The 22,370-nt window shown below is 36.6% G+C and overlaps 1 protein-coding gene across 4 annotated transcripts in view; it reads right to left on the minus strand.

Moving 5' to 3' along the window:
- Positions 1-22,370, minus strand: part of NAALADL2 (N-acetylated alpha-linked acidic dipeptidase like 2) — a 416,888-nt gene that overhangs the window by 142,460 nt on the left and 252,058 nt on the right. For all 4 annotated transcript variants that reach the window (XM_069864505.1, XM_069864506.1, XM_069864504.1 and 1 more), the window contains exon 5: positions 11,828-11,978. In XM_069864505.1, coding sequence (XP_069720606.1) covers positions 11,828-11,978 — 151 coding nt within the window. The remainder of the gene's footprint in view (positions 1-11,827; positions 11,979-22,370) is intronic.

The raw sequence follows: 22,370 nt of genomic DNA on the forward strand, positions 1-22,370 counted from the left end.
TGTCTATATTAAAAATTAAGCACATGGAATAAAGAGGCTTTATTACAATATATAAAAAGGTTTCTTCTTCTGGAAAAAAACCACAATTTCAACACTTCACAGATATCAGAAAGAAAAAAAAATATACTGAAGTACCTCAAAAAGCCAGAAATCTTAGTATAATTCTAAATATCAATACTAATGCTACTTGTAAAATTCTGTGAAAATAAGTCAAAACACAAGAAAGGTAAATAAGTCTTCAAAAAGGCAAATAGCTCATGGGTCGAATAACTCATTTGCCAAAACCCATTTTCCATTCAGTTTTCTGGGCTACAGGACCATGGGCGATTGGTTAGATTTAAGTCTTAATTTCTCACAACCATTTTGAGAAGCATTTTTCATCACTAAATTAAATTCTTTTTTCAGTGTTGGTATAGTCTGAAATCAAAAGAGCAAACCATTACCAGCCTAACTGTAATTATAGTATTGTCTATACTATATTGTCTATAGTATAGTATCATTTCAGAGATCATCTCAATTATTCAAATGTAACAAGAAACCATATGAAAATAATGTGTATTTAAAAGCTGAGAAAAAGATATAGTACTATCCTTTCGAAAGGAGGCCAGCTCCATTCAATCCTATTAATCAGTTACATGCAAGAATTGCCTTTTTTTTTTTTTTAACCAGTTTTAGAAGGAATGACCAAGAGGGAGATGCAGAATAGTTCTGTGATATTTTGACCACTGTCAAAGCCTTAACATTTTCCTCCTAGCTCTCCCTTTCCTCTCTCTATTAAGGATACCTACCTTCCTTTTTAACTTCCTTTTTTATTGGGATACCAGTGCATTAGCACAGCTACTAATAACTTAGTTCAGTTTTACTGAGCTATCAGACATAGCTTAAGAAAAGCAGCTGTAAACATATGTGTATCTACAGAATTTGAAATACAGATAGTAGAACTCCTACACAATGCTACACAAGCAAGCCCATGTTTCAGAACACCCGACTGTGAATCCCACTGTCACATAACTACTTTATCCACAATAATTTCTCTTAGGTACAACAATATAAGGGAAAGCAGAAATTTCCAAGGCTCAGAATTGCTTTCCTGTGCCAAAATTAATGTAAGCATTTCTTCCAGGAGTGACAATTTGCTTTCATGTTAAAAAGATAACTTTGAACATGATGCAGTAACCACGGCACCTACCAGAATAGTATGATGGTCACTGTAATTGACCTTGCCAGAAAATTTCCATGTAGCTTTTCACGAATCCTTCTCCACAAAAGAATCATGGAGATTATTGTGATGTTGTAGCAGGTAATACAAACACTATTAGACCTTGAGGTTTCTTTTATCCTTTTATCTTTCTCATCGTTTCTCAGAACCACTGGATATATCTCCTATTCAGATGGTATAATTCCTTCAGCACTCTCAAAAGCTGCCTATGAACTACCAAGACCACTCCTTACAGTCAGATTAAAAACTAATACAATTGAGTGTTACAGGGTACATCATAGAACTAAGACATTTCTCACCACGTGTCAGAATTTTCTTAATAAAAATTCTGAAATATATCTCATCTTGTCATCTTTCTCACTGCACAGCACTCGGTACTGTTCAAGAAATCTTCTTTAATGCCTGGAATCTACAGACTACAATAATATAAGTACCCACATTTCACCCATCTAATTCTCTCCTTAAACTTATAGCTCTCAGAAAACATTCACCGATTCTTTCAATTCAGACAGTTACTGCTATTTTTATTCTTTAGATTGGGTCACGAATGAATCTTTGCCATTGTGTTGATATTAGATTAGATGGACACGTTGAATCAGTCACTTCTTCCTTTGTCTGCCAATTACAATAGGTGTCATGGAAGCTTTCCCCTGCTTTAATACCAGGCCAAGATAAAATTTAAATGGCTGCATACTACCAACACATAGACCTGCAACTTTTTTTATGCTCACAAATATTAATGTCCTTTAAGCTATTGATCAAGAATGAAGGCCAGAAATGAAATGTATGACATAGTCAATAATAACAATCTGTTAAAATAATAGAATAATTCCATAAGAGTTAGAATCATAGAATCACCAGGTTGAAAAAGACCCATTGGATCATCGAGTCCAACTATTGCTATCAAATATAAAGCCATGCCCCTCAGCGCCTCGTCCACCTGTCCTTTAAACACCTCCAGGGAAGGTGACTCAACCACCTTCCTGTTGATTAAAAAACAACCAAGTTTCAGTTAAAATGGAAAAAAAAAAATCATACTTCTGCCAAATAGACTTTCATTTCCACATCTCATTTTGTTGATAAATGTCTTTGGTCAGAATATAAGCACGGAAAAGGAAAAGACTATGCAAAACCTGTCAAGGCCTCATTTCTTATATTTGGCCCAATTTTTGTTTCCCTTCCTATCACAAAGACATGTTTTCAAAAAGTGTTACAAACAGCCAGCCCTTACCAGCTGTCAAAGAATCTGACCCAAAACAGAACAGACATTAAAATTCAAGAATGATCTCTGATAGGATCATGGAGATTTTAACTTAGAAATGAACATAATTTGTATAGCTAAAAATTGCTTTATTAAGACTTATGTTACAATTTGTAAGTCTCTTGTATTTCTACATATGCTTTAGGATTTGTAAATCTATTATAGGATTTACAAATCAACTTTTCATCTTACAAAGCAAATGAGAGATGTAACCAAACCCTATCTTAAAGCACTGATTCCTAAATCAGGGCTTCAGAGTTCAGAACTACAGGTCTCCTGTATAAACCAGAGGATAAATCCAGACTCTAGCAACACAGCTGTGTTTCATCTAACAAAACAAAATCATCAGAAACTCAGAAAACAAAACTGAAGCTGTAACTTCTACAAAACACTGTTGACCAGCTTAGGACTACTGCTCCTGCCCAAGAGTTTTAAGCATGCTTCTTTTCTATGCTTTGATATGTTGTAACAACAGACAAAAAATATTTGAAAAGCACGAGTAATGCCTAACAGCTATGAAACCTACTTTAAATCCATGGATGTTTTCCTCATTTGCATTGTGTTTTGGAATTCATTCTTCTTTTATTAGACAGCAGACAAGTAGCACTTCAAGATTTCTTTCAGCATCCTGAAGCTCACAAGATAATGCTTGCTAATGCTAATATATTAATAAAAGTAGTAAGAGCATCCAAGGACCTAAGGCTTACTAACCTAATATGACTACAAAGTAAAACTAACCAAATACAGTAATAGTCACTTGATACCTACATATCTGGTATTACTGAATGTGTCACCTTTGCTCCTATACCACTTAAAAAATCAAAAATACTTTTGAAAACATTACCTGTATAACCTTAATGCAACTCTCCTAACATCTGAATCACCAAATTTTAACTGAAGAAATATTTCAGTCATACTACCTTCGCAAAGTTTATATTCTCACTTTCAGAGGAGCTTCTAAAACATTCCTCACTATAGTCCATGCCAGGTGATGTATCTGTTTTTTAAATAGATTAGCAGCACATAATACTACTGCTCAGAGAAATATTTTGCCTCTCACCAGCAAAACTCAAAGTCACACCTAACAAAATGATTTTGGGAAGGAGCAGGGACAACTGTCAAGGGCTTTAATTCTTAGTTTTACCCCACCTTTCCACATAATTTTCTACTATGAAAAGCAAAATGGATTCTATATTATGCAAAAATTACTACTGCCTAAGGTTTAACTGATGAGGTCTTGGTAATGCGTGGTTCAGTTCTCTCAGAGTATGCAAAATATTGCTGAAAATCCCTTGCAGTCCCAGATTAAAGTAGGCTTGGCAGAAATTGCACAGTGGACTAGTTGAAAGATTGATGATGCTTGGAAATCAAGAAAAAAAAAACAACAAACCAAACCAAAAAACCCTAGGCATTTTAAAACATGAGTAGGCCAGCTGTTCTAAAATTAGTCTCCTTGTTATGAGCATTATACCAGAAAGGAATAGATTGTCACCACATGTCAACTTTAGCTGACATCTGCTTTAAGAAAAAAATTTACCTCTTAAGTAGGCAGCACAAACATTTGTTCATTACATATTTTGTAAAAGGTAGTCCCTATAGCACAATCTTTTAAATAAAATGTAAATAGTTTTATGACTATTCTAAAATATCTAAGACTTTGACGAGGTCCTAAATAAACTAAGAAGCATCACTGTTTTCTTTTCTACTCACTCAGCCCCACCTGTCAGCTATGTAAAATTTGCATATAAAAGGTATTCTAAGTTACACACCTTTTGTGCATATACTTGTCCTAATTGAAACTGAAAAGTATCAAAGGCTTATTCAAATAATTCTCATAGCCTGGTTTTACACATGAAAAACATGTCATATAACAAAAGCATCTGGCAACAAACTATTTCTCATTCTGGCATTGTACCCATCACAGCAAATACTGACCGGTATCACTGCATGCATGACTACTCTAAAAGTGCTGAAGAAAGCTCTGTAAGCTGTGAATGCCTCCTTCTAACAGAAATTCTCCTTCATTTATGAAATTCTCTTGTATTGCACAGCTGGCCCCTGGCCATCCCTGCCTCCAAATACTTCTCCCAGTACCACCCCTTCCTCCGAGCTTTCACAGAACAAACATGGCAGCATTTTAAATTTAGTAGAGAAAGAGAGAGAACAGCTTTGCATCAAAACCGATGCAGTCTCTCACATAAAGGGGTCTCACAACTTTGTACTAGCAACAGTAAATAACTCTAATATCCCTTAACAGAAAGGAGTCACTATGCCTACATACTGAGCATGCTTACACCTATGGTGGTTTATAACACCACATCTAGAGACCATCTAGCAGAGGTTAACCAGGCAGAGAAAGCTCCTCTTATCCATGGAACACCATTGGACGTGATGCCTCACTACTTCCCAGCTCCAAACACATTTTGTTTGGCTACATTCTGCTGTATCTAGGAAACTAAGAGAATTCAAACTGCACTAACAACTGTAGCTTGTGATACTGAGATGCATGACGGAAGGGGCTGCCAGTTCTGGGCTCCCCTACAGAGAAGAGATGTGGACATCACGGACCGAGTGCAGTGAATTCCCATGATGATGACTAAGGGATTAGGTCTTGGAGAGACCCCACAAGGAGATCTGCATCCAGCTATGGAGCTCTCGGTACAGGAAACACATGGACCTTCTGGTGTGGGCCTCAGGGGAAGGCCACAAAAATGATCGGAGCAATGGAACATCTCTCCTATAAGGAAAGGCTGAAAGAGTTAGGGTTGTTAAGTCTGGAGAAAGAAGGCTCCAGAGAGACCTTATAGTAGCCTTCCAGTACTTAAAATAGGCTTATAAGAAAGATGTGGACAATTTTTTGTAGTAGGGCCTGTTGTGACAGGACAAGCGGTAATCGTTTTAATCAAGAGGATAGATTTAGACCTGATATAAGGAAGAAATTTTTCACAGTGAGGGTAGTGAAACACTGGAAAAGGTTGCCCAGAGAGGCGGTAGATGCCCCATTCCTGGAAACATTCAAACAACCTTTCCTTGTCAACCTTCCCTGGAGGTGTTTAAGGGACGGGTGGATGAGATGCTGAGGGACATGGTTTAGTGATTGATAGTGATTGATAGTCCAAACATTGTTGGACTCTATGTTGCGATGGGTCTCTTCCAACCTGGTGATTCTATGATTCTATGAACCCAAACTGTGCAGAATTACTTATATCTTTAAGTGTTCAGCAAAATAGTACTATATAATATGACAGCACACATTTATGTAACAAGAAAGTATTTTCCAAATCTCCATTTTAAGATGATTAGGTTTTCTTTTAGGGGAGTTTCTACCTGTCTGAAAGTAGGAAGAGGTACTATTATCTTTTCTGTGCAGATGCTGAATATGGTAAGCAGTGGGCTGGAACAGAGATCAAGTTGAATTCAGGATGGTTGGGTTTATTCTGGCTTGCAGTGTTCAAACTGCACTAGGAAAAAAAAATCAATTATAAAACTAATTACATCTTTAATAGCTTAAACAATCAGCCAGCTGACTTTATATTGCTCTTGATACTATGCAGGTGCACTCACAGGTGTTAACTCTGCAACACATAAGAGTTACACCATAGCATCCCAACTTGTGCACAGCAGCGCTAGGAGGATAAAATACCATTGTATTACATACATGCACCAATGCATGGGAAAGTTAACCAAGCTTTATTAGCAAATACAATCCCTTTTTTTAATCAATGTATAGCTACTATCTGTTCTGTCTTCTGGTGAGGGTTTCTTAAATAGCTTTACAATCACCCTAGCTCTGACATTTTCCCGTTTTCCTCCTATGTGGCCAAAATTTTAGTTTAATTTTTGAGAATGTACAATATATCACCTGATAGTTGAGACTAATTATCACTATTAGAAATACAGGAAAAATAGGCCTAGGACACTGAGTTTTTTTTACTGTAATACTATAACCAGAATTCTGGAGCCTTCAAAAAGAAGTCCACCCAAAAAGTAACTGCCTAGTGTTCTAAGCCCTTTCTGGATCTTCAAACACCACTGTTGCTTGCTTGCAGTGTCGAGATGCCATTCACTTCTTTCTAATTTTCAGATTGAAATTGAGAAAAGTTTTGACAACGTGGTTCAGGATGGCATTTACAACTGTCAAATGACACAAACACTGCTAGCAAGCTATTGTGGTACCATTGGAAGTCATTTCTCCCCTCCTCTTTAATAAAATAATTGAAAAATATCACTGATTTTTCAATTCAAATTTTTATCCTCCTCCCAAGATAAAAATATAGGCAGTATAACAGAAAAAGAAATGTTACCTGACATACCATACAGAGGTTCACACGCTCAAACCTGTAAGCCTAAAATATCTTGATGACCAACTGATTTTCTCAGGCTTAAATACATGTAACACCAATTGAAAGCTAGAAAGAAGGAAAAATTTAAAACCACAGAACCCCAAAAGCTCAGAGCATGTCATTTGGTGCTTAAATAAAAATCTAGTCGCTTTATTGTATCCTGTGAAATCTGAAGAGGCAGATCATGAACTCACATACCTTTTGAAGCCTTAGTGCTAGAGGTATTATTGAAAATCTACTGAAATCATTACTCACTGTACTCACTTCTCAAAAGCCAGTATTTTGCTAAGATTTACCTCTCTTGCTTCATTAGCACAGATTTTTTTCACACATAAAACAATACAGTATATCAGATAGAGGAGTGTAATTGGTAATGATAAAGAGGTTGTGTAAGGTTTGTTTTATGGTGAATACTAGAATTATGTGATAAGTAAAAAAAAAAAAAGATCAAGAGTATATGTAAACATATATACATGCAATCCTAAGTTCAAATATGGCACAGAAAGCTGTTCATTCTCCCCAGATTCAGTCTGCCTTTAAATAAAATAAAATAAAACAAACAAAAAAGCCTGAATGTAGATGGTAACTTTATAACCAAGCTATCTTTGTATTTCATTTATCTGATGTTATTTGCAGAAAAAAAATTCTTTTCTTTTTTTTTTAATATTCCCCAGATCATTTCCACAGCTGCTGCAATCATAGAAAACCTATCATTTTAATGAATAAAACACAGTTACAAGAACAGAAAAAACAGGGTTGAGGACATCTTGTAAAAAGTCATGATGATTTATAACAAAACATTTTAAAACATATGTTGCATACACACAATTAAAATTGTTACACATTGTTCTATTTTCTAGTAAAATTCTGCTCAGTTGGTTGCTTTAGAGGAGTAAAATATCATGAAATAAAGGACAGTAAGGACAAACTCAGAAAAGAAGCAGGAAACACATAAACACAGAACCACAGGGCTGACTAAAAATAAATTAGGCTTACATTTCTATCACAGCATGTACTTACTTACCCATCCTCCAAGTAGCAGCAGTAGTTCCCTACATTCACGGCACAAGAACTGCCTAAGCTCAATTAAAGAATGACACGTGTCTAAAGAGGTAAACATCATGGGATTTCTATGATGCATTTTTAGTGTTCTTTAATTTTTGCTGCAATTTATGAAAACATGGAAAAGACAGTGCGGTAGTTAACCTTGGCCAGCTTGCAGACACTTATCCAGCAACACTCTCACTCCCTCTACTCAACGGTGTAGAAGGAGAAAATAAGATGAAAGAGCTTATTGTTCAAAAAATGACAAGGAAATGACTTATCAATCACCATCGTGGGCTAAACAGAGCCAGCCATTGCCAATTAAAATGGATTTTGATAATGAGAAACCAAACCAAAAGGATTACAACAGCACGTTCACCTTGCATTTTTTTCCAGGCTCTGTTTCAGTCCCCTGCCTGCTCAGCATTCCTGCTCTTAAATGTATTCAGTGGCGCCACCAACTTTGCTGATGGGCCCAGCTGTGGCTTGCAGTGAATCAGCACCTCACCAATTCCTTGTCTTCCTTGTCCCTTTCTTTGAAATCCAAACCCATTAACAAGGTCTAAGCAAAGCTTGTGTCAATTTCTGTGCCTGAATAAGACCACTACTCACAATTCTAGGGCCACTGTGCACTTCCCCTGTGTCACAGATTTATCACCCAGATGTCTCACACGACCAGCTGTTATCAATGACCTGAAGCATGGACTACATCCAAATTATACTGCTTTGCCTTACTGTTACAACCTCTGTGTACCAATTCTCTAGAACAATGTCACGCTTGAAACTCCAGCTGACAGTATAAGATAGTATTTTACAGATGTTTATTTCAGCATTTTTGAGCTTACAGTGTTTTCTATGATGCTGTCTGAATTCCTCATGAAACAATTTCTATTCCATCACTGCACAGACAGGGGTTCAATTATGAGGTACCTTACCTGAGGGGCAAGGCTCTTAATGCTTATCACAATGCCACTTTTCTATTTACATACTAGGATTGACAAAGAGGTTCTATAAATATCTTTGTTTACTGAGCCATTCCCTGTGTGGAAACAAATTTGATTTAACATTACTCCAAATTATTGTAAAGAAGAAATTGAATGTGTCTCTGTCATACAAAGGTAGCTGAAAGGAAACGCAGCATTCAAAAATACAAACTAGAAAAAAAATAAGTAGATGGGGAAGTTACTCAAGTTTTACGTTACACATCCAAACTTTATTTTCAGGATAATTTTTGTCACACGATTCTCTTAGGTCCCTCTCAAGCTTCTCAATCCCATATGTTTAATTTATCGAGACCCATCCACTGGGTCTGTTTCATTTCAAAAGCAGGAAGATATAAGAAAGTTTTCTAAAAATGGAGGATACTAGTCTTTGGCAATCAGAATCAGGAAGACAGAACTGAGGCTCGTAAAGACATATGATTTTTTCAGGACTGATATGACACAGGATTGGGAGAGTCTTAAGAACACAAAAATTAAATTATCGAACAAAGTTGCAGAAACTTTTATGTAAGAGCTGTTGACTTCCCTTTCCACATCATTACTTTTTCCCTTTACTAAGCAGAAATCAAAAAAATCATTCCACTCATAGACAGCAGGCATCTCAAACTCATCCTTTCAAGCTATTTCTGTACATTCAAAAATAATTCATATGCAGAAGTGCAGCATTTAATCTGCATGAAACAGAAGATTTGAGCTAAAACCTCATGAGAACTCCACAGTTCTCTCTGAACTATTACATAAACCATATTCTAAAATGCTTTCAACTTTGAGAAGAGATCTGTAAGTGTTATCCTTTTCTGAAGACTTTTTTCCTAGGAAAGAAACCTGAAGCAGTCCAGTATACTGACACCACAGAGAAATTTGTTTTCAGACTAAACGAATGTGAGAAACAGACAGCAGCATGAAAATACAAGTTTCCTACCTTTTATTTACCTAGCATAAGACTAACTTTGGATCACTCATCTTACTAGGAATTTCTTAGTAAAAGAGAGAATGGTGGTAGAGCAGTCCCTGAGATTGCAATAGTATCGGTTCTTTTGGCAATGTGTAAAGTGCAGATGGTACCAAAGATGTGCCAATAACTTAAGCAAGAGCTTCCAATAAAACCTCTCGTAGTGTATGTTATAATCTGTGAATCAAAGCGATAGAGGCAACCGTGGTATCTGGCACTTTTATTCTATATGCAGTTGATTTAACTACCTTATATGCAAGTGCATCCCATAGGCAAAAGACTGCACTGCAGACATATTTGTATTTGTTCCAAGCATAAGTTAACTCGAAGAAATTGATTCACAGTCTCCAGAGAAGAAAATCATCAGAAACACAGAAATTACTTCTATCTGATCTACTTTCCAGTGACAGAACTGTAAAAAAGAGTTTCCTCAAGTGTTCCTTTGAGCTCTTTCCAGCTCATCATTGCATTCAGTGACCAAAATATAAATGATTTCAGGAATATGATAGCCTATTCCTCCTTACAAATGTTGCTCAGAGATTTAAAACCACAGACAAGCCATGCAAAGGGTTCTAGTAGAAACCATCAATGTACTCATAAGGGTATCAGCATTTTCCACATAATTAATCTTCTTTTTCCTAAACTGGAGATTGGGATGCACACTGACGATGAGATCCTTTATTGACGGAAAACCAGTGCATTATGTTTAGACACTGAAATGTCATCTTCATGTTGGTGTATCTATTTTAATTAGCTTTACTTTTCATGTAGGGTAAATAAAACATTAAGAAGTCATCCAGACAGATAAGCGATAAATGGTTTTCCAAATAGCCCCATGAAATGAGCAAGAATAAAACTTCAAGAGTGCTACATTTACTTCCGTAGCTCCCAGGACACTTTTAAGAACACTGGGTCAGGTACACTGAGACACTGAGAAAATGTGCAATTTCTTTCCCACTGAGCTGTCAAGGCATTCATGCTGTGAATAGCTAACACCCTTCTTTGACAACCAGGCAAATATTTCTATTTTCTGCCATTCTCGTCATGAAGTATCTCAGTGTTGCCTCAGTTGATTTAGTGTCAATTCAAGTTAGACTTTAGATGTCTTGAGCTAGTAACCAGACCAAATATTCTTGATGAAGCCTTGTCACAAACTCGTAGACTGCTGCTTAATAAGTTTCCAAATAGTTAGATAGTAAAAAAGGTTGTAAAGCTGAAAGGGGAGCAGAGAAGCAGAACACACATACACTGAACTGTCAAATGGAGATTTAAGTAGCGCATAGAAGTCAAATATGCTGCTGTTTCTATTTATTATTAAGATTGCCTAAAAAAACAAACAAAAAACCAAAACAATCTTAAACTCTTCAAAGACCATATAATTCCTTAAAATCAATTCTTTATTTCCCATGCTTTTGAAAGCATGTGTATTTAGAGGAGCATAATTGACAAGCAAGTCTATCCTAGCAAAATTAAGACAAGGCTAAATGAACACAATCTATTCAAGAAGTAATTATGCAAAGTTACTATAAGCATGTTATTTTCTTAAATATTCTCAAATATAAATTTTTGATTACATTGTACTTGCACCTATTGACCAGAAGTTTCCATTTCCAATACAATAAAAAAAGAAGACAGAATGAAGGGAAGAATACTTCTTTCAGCAGGGACAGATTCTATGGAACTTTCTCAGAAACAACTGGATTAGTACTTCACAGATTTTATTTTACTTTATGGGATAAGAATAAGCAGACAGGAGTAATGGTTCAATGTGTAACTACATAAATACAAAAAGAAAAAAATATATAGAATAAGACTTTGTGTTAAGAATTTGTAGTAAAGCACTTCTGAGATTGGATTCCAACTTTTGAGCAACGCTGCATCACAGCAGTGATCCCTTACTCAGTTTCGGTTTCATATAGGATTTAGTTTAGCGTTTTAACTCCCATACTTACAATCCATAGACAATTAAAATATCCATTAACTGAATATGACTTGAACAGTACTTACCAATACTGGCATAACCAGGTGTTGATGGATCTCCTCCACTGTTCAAAGAAACCATAAAAGCTTTATCAGCAAGATCTGTAGTCTTTGGTAAGTCACAAGGATCAATGTAAAGAAGAACGCCGCCAAACCCTGCATCTTCTAAGAGAGAAAGCTGAGGGAATAAAACAACATATGTAACTGCTAAAACCAGTGTCAGAACACATTATCACTTATAGACAGATGCTTGATCATGCATCAGGCTCTCACCATACTATGCACTGTACAAACAGAATAAACTGTTTGCAATATAAATACATCAGCTACTCTTTGAAAAGAAAATCAAAACACTGAAAAAAACAAATAAAAGTCACGGTTCTCAGTTCATATCAAAAGCTATGCTGAAGGCCTAACGACAAAAAGACTTCTTACTCTCAAACAAACAATAAGTACTAAGTTGAAGAAACACAGTGCTAACACTCACTACAATTGCATTTGAGATTCGCAGCTGTTCCATCTTCACCTCTTTTATTGTGACAGTTAGACAAGGCTGGTGTGTGGGAGACCATATACAGAGGAGGTACTGGCCATGGTTCAGCAATGTACAAGGTTCACAAAGAGATACAAATGGAGTCACCTTTCTCCCTCCTATTCTTACAATTCTAACATATTTTCATGTGCTATAAATACCACCTTGAAAATGCCTTAGTTTTGAAAATAATCTTATTAAAACATCTTGAGTAGATTTTCTATATTTTCCATATTATTAGCAGTATAACATTCATGCTTAGTTTACCTATTCAAGGATTTGCATAAGTGTGTATAGCATATACTAGATGGTCTCAAACAGGATTTCTGAACGCAGTCACTCTTCAGTCAAGACAAAAAACAAAAGGAGTTACAGATTTATTTATTTTTTTTTTAAAGGCAGTCTGCCTTACCCAAGCCTTGGATTCTGTGTCCCCTCAGACAGACAGCGTTTCTAGTGTCTCATTAGAACACTAGATCCATAGATCTGGGGCAGCAAATCAGACAAACTTACGCAAAGTCAAGGGCAAAACCACCTGAGCATCATACTTGCAGCAGCCTTTACATAAAATTTAACAGAAAAATTTCACTTTAATAAAGAATTGAAATATATACATATTATATATATATTAAAATATATATTTTATTCTGAATCAGATGAAATTTAGTTGCATTGAGGCAAACACTTCCATGAAATGAGATGGTTTACTATGTAGTGCTCTGCGTATTTAGAATTGACTGAAGACTACAACAATGACACAAAACTGCATTCATTTTTCAGACAGAAGTAATTCTGGTCCTTAAGGATTATCTTAATATTCACTATGCTCTACTGATGACTTTCCAAATGGGTGCAAACGGTCTGAGGAATGACTGCAAGTAAATGATGTTTCTGAACTACACAACTTTAATTTTGTAGGAAGTCAAAAACTTGTTACTAGACCTCTGTCTGAATTCAGTTACCCCTCTCCTTCCATCTTTTAGATCCTTTTTTCTCCCCTCTGTGTGTGTATATATATATCTTCAACTTATCTTCTAGCTGTTGGTTTTAAGGAATGTTTATGCACTGTTCTTTGTGGCTTTACAAGTATGTAAATTATGCCAATATATGGCATTCACTTTAAGCATCGAAAGTATTTGAGGCTTAGTTCTGCCTTACAGAAAAAAAATGTAAAAATAGCAGCCTATGCATTTGTATAAGTAAATATATTTTATATTGTGATTCACCATGATTTTGACACTTTAGTCTGAATTCAGATAAACAGATGTAAGTGAACCAGTGAATCACCTGTATACTCCTGCATACCTTATTCAAATGAGCAATCCCTAGGTGAAAAAAGACAGTCTCTGAGAGAATTCTATTCAGGTGAATATGAGTATACAGAGCAAGAACAAGAGTAACTAGCACAGATGTTTAAAAATGTAAAAGGTTAAGAATGTATTACAGACCTTAAACTGCAATGGAGGAACACAAATTTCCAATATGGTATGTTTGTTTATTGTTGTATTCTTCTGTTTCCAATTCACCTTCATATTCTGATATTCAGCCAGGATTTGATTGACCAATAAAAGGAGTGAGGATAATACAGGTGAAGCAAGATGCATCATAGCTAAATGATGTAACAGACTGGACTTTAAATGACAACCTTCTTCTCTTCTTTTCCTGCATCCATACCCAGTATATTATTATTCATCTCTATAGCCTTATTTAATAGCATACAAGACAGGAAACACAGATGTAGTCTTTTTTTTTAGGGGAGTTTTAAAAACATTGTACTTAACAAAATCACTATTAAATCCCTGTGTCACAGAGAGAAGGTGACTGCACAGTTGCTGTTCAGAAAGTACAGCAACCACTGCTACCATGGCTACAATCTCTAGTAAGGAGTAGTGTTGTACCTGTTAAATTATAAAACAGCATTCAGATTCCAGCTATAATTGCTGCTTTTTAACTTTCCAACAGTGACATCACAGCTATGCCAACAATAAATGAGTATTGTTGCTTCCATTTTCACCTTAAATGAGTCAGAACATTAAGAGTCACAAAGTGCTCTAGCAATAAGAATCCGAGGAATGTATCAAATATTGGTTTACACAGCTAAAAACTGTAGATTAAGCTCTTCAGGTACACTGGTGCACATCTATTCAAATCGATGGATTACCTTAGAATGTAGAACCCACCAACAGCAGACTCTGCTCCTTATGCTTTTGGCTCTCCCAAAGCCACAAACATCTCAGAATAAACTGGAAGCAGCAAAACCCTGGACAGGAAAACAGATGTTGGTGTCCCCTGTTAACCCTTTCACTGCTAGTGACTGCTTAAATCCTCAGGTTTTAGAGTCACTTACAGAAAAAGTAACTCTTTCATTCCAGTGTATTAAATCACAATATAAAACATTCTGGACTTAGTTTAAACTAATAAGAGACCCTTGCTGCTTTATCAAAGTTTCTGTTGTGTGACTGGGGACATACAAGCCTTGCAAACTCTACACATGTAACGCCCCACTAAATTGTCTTTTAAGGATGATGCAGCTGAAGCAGTGAAAAGACACATCTTTATTTTAAGTGGTGACTGGCAGTTTTGGAAGCGTTTATTTTACTCTGAGAGGTTCTCACATAATAAGGTAATGCTTGATTGTAAAGTGCTATATCTAAAACATCAACAGCTTTTGTTACATTTAGAGGGTACCCTAATAACACATTCAAGTTTCTGGACAGGACAGCAAGATTAACAAAACCAATTCTTTATATTCACACATCACAACAGGCTAAATAACTCGGTTTTGCTCTAGCAGGAAAAGTCAAAGCTGTTTCTCCATTTTAACCGCAACAGCTCTGAATGCTGCAGAGGAAACATTTATCCTTTGTATTGGCATACAGGTAACAGAGGCCAGGGCTGTTACTTTACAAGCTTTACTGTTGGACTTTGACCACAAACCTACTGGTGGACGAGTATTAGGTCAAAAATAAGGAAGCTGAGCATGACTGTTTTCTGGAAGAAGGAAGCAACAAGAATTAGGGGGTCACTGCCTCTCACAGCTGACTGGAATGTGCTTTATCTCACCTGAGGCTAGCGTGCGCCTGGATGAATGCTTCATTGGGGGTTACATTAGCAATCTGAATGCAGAAATAAACCTAGCAAAGAGAAGGAACTACAGTCTCTGTATATGAAACTTCAGTGTAATGCATAAGAGCTGTCCTTAAATGACTGGTTACAAACAGGGAAGCAATGCAGAAGGAACTAGCCTAAACCAGTATTTGTTATCTTTCAGCCGACAGCAAAGTCTACCTCCCTAAAGCTCTTTTCCTTTGGTCTCCTCTTCCCAGCTGAAACTATCCTTGCATCTCCCAAGCATCAAAAACCATAAGAACAATCAAGTAATCAAGCTTTATTCTTGTCCAGAGAGTACATTGGACTGGTTACCAGCTAACCACGGAGCCTCAAAAAGATTAAAAAACATGCACATTGAGACATGTAGCTGTTTAAGAAGTACTCCCACTCTTATCAGCATTGCATTTTGTCTCCATTTTTCTCTCTCCTGGTGAAGGTCATCTTTTCGCTTTCCTGTTTATCCCTCTCCTAAAGCTGTAACGGTTATGCTTTATAAGGCATAACACCAGCCACATTACTGATAAATATTGCCTCTGTAAAACTTCTTTAGTCTGCTTTCTATGCTTGTCCATTTATGTACCTTGAGCCACAGTAATGATTGAATCACTGATTAGTTGGCAAAGAAGACATTTCAAGGGGGAAAAATATGCGAGTATATTCCTGCAAGTTTAATGAAAATGGGATACTGGCAGATTCTGCTAATGCACTGAGAAGGCATTAGTAAAATCTGGAGAGCTTACCAGTTTATGGAAAGGGGGAAACCATATATACATAACGAGAGAGAGAGAGTGGCAGATGGAAAAGAATACAGAAACACAAATTAGACATCATACAATCCAACCTTGAGAAACAAAGCTGTGAAAAAAATGTTCACTAACCCATGGAACAACCTGTTCTTTAATGAAAGATACATTATGTATGATAACACAGTTCAGTATAGGATGAGATGGTGTTTAGCCACAAAACATAAAAAAAAAAGGGGAAAGCACAGAAAATACAAGACAGTCAACCAGCACCCAGCACTGGGAATCACAGTACACATGCACGGAGTAGCAGCTGAATAAACCAGAGCTACTATAAACTGGCAGAACTTAAACTGGATCAAGAGTTTCCAAGCATTCATGTACATCGCTGAATCACAATTTGGCCTGCTGTCTACTAGTTTGATTAGAATTCTAGGTACTAGTCTCTGAAAAACCATAGTAGTTGACGGAAGACCTCCTGAGACTATTCCCTTCCACCATCTCTGAATTAAAAAGCATTTTGGTTTAATTCTGTAATCCTTCCACAGCAAAATTTTGAATGTCACGTTCCTGAATATGGTATTAAGTTTACAAAGCATTGAATGTTTTGTCCCACACTTTTTCTTATTTGCTGTCTCCTCTTCTTCTATACAGTTTTATCAAAGAAAAGTAATTTGTTACACATCAGCAGTTATTAAAAATGGAATTTTTCACAATAGGGTACTTGGACAATTAAACATAAGCCAGTTCCCTGAACTAGATTTTAGGAACTTTTAATAAAAATTGAGTGCATATTTTATTGCCAGATCTTGCTTACTACTGCTAAGAAATTCACAATGTTCAATCTAATTAAAAATGAAATTGAACTACAATTCCCTAGAAACAAGGGTTGATTGGACTCAATAAGCTTTACTTAATTTATTTCAGAAACAAAATAATTGAATTGCTTACAGTCCAGAAAAAAAATGCTTCATTATTTGATGAGTACATAATACGAAGCCTTTCATATTGCTATTGCATTCCTATGTCTTCAGGAAATCCTACACTCTTTTAAATAAGCATGTAGAGGGGCACTGTATGTTTAATAAGTATCATTACATATTCAGCAAACACTAAAAAGAAGAAACAAACAGGCTGGATGAATGTCCAGATCAGTAACCACCAAAAAGCCAACAGCATTTCCTTGTTCATACTGAAACTATTGTTTCTGATTATATTTATGGTTATTTCGGTCTATGTTTAGAATCTATCATAGAGGGAATAGAGCAGAAGATCCAACATACAAAAAAAAAAAACCAAAAAACCAAACTCACAATTACACAAAGATATAATCTTGGCAAATCACCAGGAATAAACTTATTGGACCCTTAGTTATCTTTTAGGCATTCTACCAAAGTTTTAATCTAAAATCCACCACACAGTCAATGCAGTCACAGGCCAGAATCAAATCTGCCAATTCCCCCTTGCTTTTTTAAATTTATTTATTTGTTTTTCTACCAATAGGAAGATGAGGTGAAGTCAGCAGATGCAATTTCCAAATACTGCTCCCAGCACAGGGCACTTAACACTCAGAAAGCTGCAGTGCCAGGTTCACACCGCCGTCCTGCACCGCACACAAGGCACACAAAGGATCAAGGGTTTTCTCTGGTAAGGAGGCTGTGATTTCACTCTTCCAGCAGTTCTGTTCCACTGTTCACCACAATAATTTAGGGCACATTACCCCGACTTCAGGGACGTCTCAGATCTCTGTACTCCATTTCTTCTTACCGCTCTTGAACTCCACAGCAAGTTCCCAGCCAGGAGACATCCCAATCACAAAACAACCTACAGTAGATCAACTTTCCGTATCAGCTTAATGAATATTACAGCACCTGGCTTCACTTCGGATCTCTTGCAAGTACTACTGAACTACCTAGTGGCTTGCACTAGGGGTAGGATGTGTGAAAGACCATTGCTTCCTCTGCACTGGCCATTCTGGATTCCCATAAGGAAGGCAAACATGTTCAGACACCAAAACCCTTCCACTGCAGCCTTCAGCTCCACCACAAGGCTGTGGCATCTCGCTATGGTAAACATGGTTTCCTCTGCACCAACTGAGCAGCCCTTGCCTTGTGGATTTACCATGAGGCAGCCCCTGCTGGCTGTTCCTGCCTTAACATGCCCCAGTGCCACCCACAGGATGACTCGCATCATCTCCCCTTCTGGGAGCTTCTGTGTCACCAGGTGGATTATCTAGGACAGTGTATGTGGCAAGACTCGAACAATCCTGCTCATTCCAGGGGTGGAGTGTTTCCCAATTGGTGCACTCAAACCCATCGGCTCCTGCTCCTTCTGCCCTGGGTGTTTTCCCTTGGATGAGGATTGCCACTATTCTTAGCTTATTATTATAACTATTAAGCCTGCTGTGTTTTTTCTTTCCTTGTTTTCTCCCATCATAGCAATACCGGCACACTAACTCAGTGCTGTTGACTGAAGTACCATAAGCCTTTTAACAAACTTGCGTTAATACAGAGGACAGAACTTGAACAAACTGAACCCTGAAATGTCATCCAAAGGAGAAGTGATTACATTCGTAAGTGGTAATAGTTTATACTCAGTAAACAGTACCTCAAATAAAAGGATTTTACCTGTCACTGCAGTAAAGCTATTAAATATATAATGTGTCAATTTAAAATTATTAGTGCCTGTCCATTTAACCTTTATCTTTCATCCAAGATGAAACTGCGTTTTTCATTTAGGGACTTTTCTGTTCTTGAAGGAACAGATAGTTCAAGAAAAACCTGGCTCACAGTTTCCATGTTTTACCCACAAAATACACTGCCAGCTATTCAAACTGAGACCAACCTACAGAGGGGTAGTGAAGGGGCCGTGAGTGACAGTGGGGGAAAATACACTCATTTTGATGTTTCTTCCTGTGATGAGCTGCTAGCCCTTCAGTACAGATTGGGATTGTGAGCTACTCCCAGTGGACTGGTACCTTCATCACAGAACAGTCACATTAAAATTGGTAACCTGACAGCATGCAGGAAAATTTAAAGATTAAGAACACATAAATCATAACTTTGTTTTACTGAAGTAATTTATTCATTGGTTTTAGACACATTCAACTGAAGTCACAAACCAGACACTTAAGTAAATCTGAGTTCTGGCATACTTTCACCTAATTAAGTAACTGAGTTATCCTCATAATCTAACAGTTAAGTTTTTTATGAAAATTCAAGGCCATCCTAACAACAAAACTCAAGGCAGTGTCATACTAGCCCTAGGAAAAAAAAATGCTAAAGTGTATTACCTAAGTGCTGCCAGTAATCAAACATCAGTGGGTACATATCAGGCTTGGTTTTCCAAGTAACATGAGTATATGTGACAAGTAACATGAGTATATGTTTTCAGATGAAAGGAAAAGCAGCCCTTCTGGCAGGTAAAGAACAGCTATGTCTCAGTTTATATTGCAAGCATGAGCCTTCTGAAGTCATTCGGACTGCCACAGCCACTGCCCTCTGCCCATGAGGAAAGCCCCTAGGACTAAGTAGTGGTGCAAGTCATCTGCTGGGAGTTTAAGAGAGGATAGCAACTTGTATGCTAAACTCAGGACACAGATCATCAAATTCTTATGCTATAGCTACTGTGGAAAGTAGCAGGTAGGTGAAAGACTGAAGAATCAATACAAGATGTACTGCACTGTGAGACAGTAAACAGCAGACGTCTGTGTGTTGCATGCAATTAAAAGCCAGGTATGTGTAGTCTTTCGTGCATTTAATTTATGCTAGTTGTTCGCTACAACTCCTCCTGTGTATTCTGGGTATCTTTACCATTACTCACTCAATCTCAGTATTAATGTCATTAATGTCTTGCATTTATGGATGCTTTCCACAAACAATTTTTCAAAAAGAGGTAGGCTTTGGACATTTAATGTGGCCTCAGACTGCCAACCAAACCAAAACCAAACCAAAAAATGGAGATAACAATATGGAAAAAAAATTACGTTGCTCTAAAATCAACAGTTAATTAATCAGCAAGAATAAGGAAGTAAAAGAGCAGGGAGGAAAGGCATTCCTCACTTGCATAAACACCCCACGCTGCTTCTCATGCAACACAAACTCATAATCTTTGACTCTCTCAACAATGTTCTCTCAACTTACATGTAGCTTGTATTTGTGGTACCCATGGCGTACCTCGAGTAGATATTCTCCAGTCCTAACACTGAAAGCTAGTATTGTTGAAATGCAAAAAGCCAAAGTCATCCTAGTATCTTCAAGATAAAAGTAGGATTATCACTTTACTAGCTCTGTGAGTGTAGATGTTATATGGTATCTATGAAGATATTAGCAGATGTTCTCACAACCCACGTAACAATCAGTCATAGATTTTTAATTAAGGCACATTCGCTGCCTCAAGTAATTGAGTCTCAGGACGTCTGTTAGATTGTTAAAATACAGCTGCCTTCATTAGCACTGTGCAAAAAAAAAAAAATCTTTTTCACTTATTTTATTATTCTCACAATTACTATCTTGGAATATTCTATGAAAAGTGAGTCCATTTCTTTTTAAGTACAAAACATGTTCTCTGCTCAACTATTTTCTGGGGTATTAAATTGTACCCAGGTTTCATGCCTTTAAAATAATACTTTGAACATAATATAACAGTCTCTTTAGACAATACTTAACATTGTTATGTAGTTTTTAAATTTACATATGGTTTAATTTTATGTCTCTAAGTGGAACATATAATGATATAAATTACGCTGTATGTAAGCCTCAGGCATATCTATATATCAAGTAGGAAAATGCATATTATTAATTGGTTGATGAATATTTTACTTTCATTTATGGAAAAGAGCAGTGTTTAACTGCTTGGTTATCATGCCTTTAAGTAAATCAATACTCAAAATGAACTTATTTATCTTCCTTATTAGAAAAAGAGTCACAAACCAGGAATGATAAAAGAAATTATCATAAAGAATGTGCCTCAGCGTATAAAGTTATTTAAAAAACTACAAATACTAAGGAAGTTATTAAAAACCTTAGCAATATAAGTTCTTTATAAATTAAGAGTACTAATTTTCACTCCTAAGCTCCCCAAATCCCCAAATTAAAAATTTGGCTAGTTTCTATATTTTCCCATGACTGACATCTTAGCAACTAGACAACTAGATTTTTTTCCAAAATATCTTATTTATGAACTGTGCTACGCATAACAAGTTATGAGCAGATCATTCACATTGAACATCATGGTTTATAGCAGAATATGCAATAAAGTAAAGTACCACTTATTGTAAAACTTAGGTAAAGCAAAGCTGCAGGAAATCTGCACAAAACAGAGAATGGTGGAAAAAGTCAACATTTGCAGCTTTTTTTCAACTAGGTTCTTTCTTTTTCACTGTTCTCCATTCAGCAAAACAGAGCTTTTTCTCCTCCTGTGACCTACTAAATGGCCCGTTTCACCAAAATGAAATAGTAGAAACAGCTACAGGAAGGAGATCCAAGGTTGAAGTACTTGATAAGAACAGGGATGGCAGTTGTATTACCTTGGCAGTCACAAAGCACTACGAAGTCATTCATTCACCATCAGTTAAAAAAAAAAAAACCACCAAAACCTAAGCCCAGCAATCCCCAGCTCTTCCTCAATAACACTAGTATACAATTAGTTCCAGAACATCAATCCAAAATTATGCCCTTGCCTTGTCATAAGAATTGGAGAGAAAAAATATAAAATATGGAAAATACGTCCAACTTACTGTCATAAGGATTTTTTATGAAGTGATTAGGAAAGGAAGACCCCAATACCAAAACAAGGTCATAGAAAAGGTGGTTAAGAAAGATGAGTTAGCAAAACAATTGCTCCCTGTCACTCTCCTCCTCAGCTAGGTCATGGGCAGCAGCCGCAGTAAAGTATTTTTTGTCTTCCTCTGAAAAATTTCCCAGGGAAGGCAGGAAAAAACCCAAAAATTTCATATTTTGAAATCTTGCATGTTAAAAACATACAGTTCATTCTAATGGGCCCACTGAAAAGATTCAGCACCATTTGCAGTTCCTAGAACTCCACTGAGCTGACTTAAATGACATAAACACAGAATATACTGTAGTTCGAATGTAAATGAAAAAGAAATAGAATGAAATCCATCATCAGTCAATTTCCATTAAACTACTGGTTTCTCTTGAGACAGAACTTTCAGTAAATGTCT

The sequence above is a fragment of the Phaenicophaeus curvirostris genome, chromosome 10, assembly GCF_032191515.1.
Source record: "Phaenicophaeus curvirostris isolate KB17595 chromosome 10, BPBGC_Pcur_1.0, whole genome shotgun sequence".
NCBI classification, from domain to species: Eukaryota; Metazoa; Chordata; class Aves; order Cuculiformes; family Cuculidae; genus Phaenicophaeus; species Phaenicophaeus curvirostris.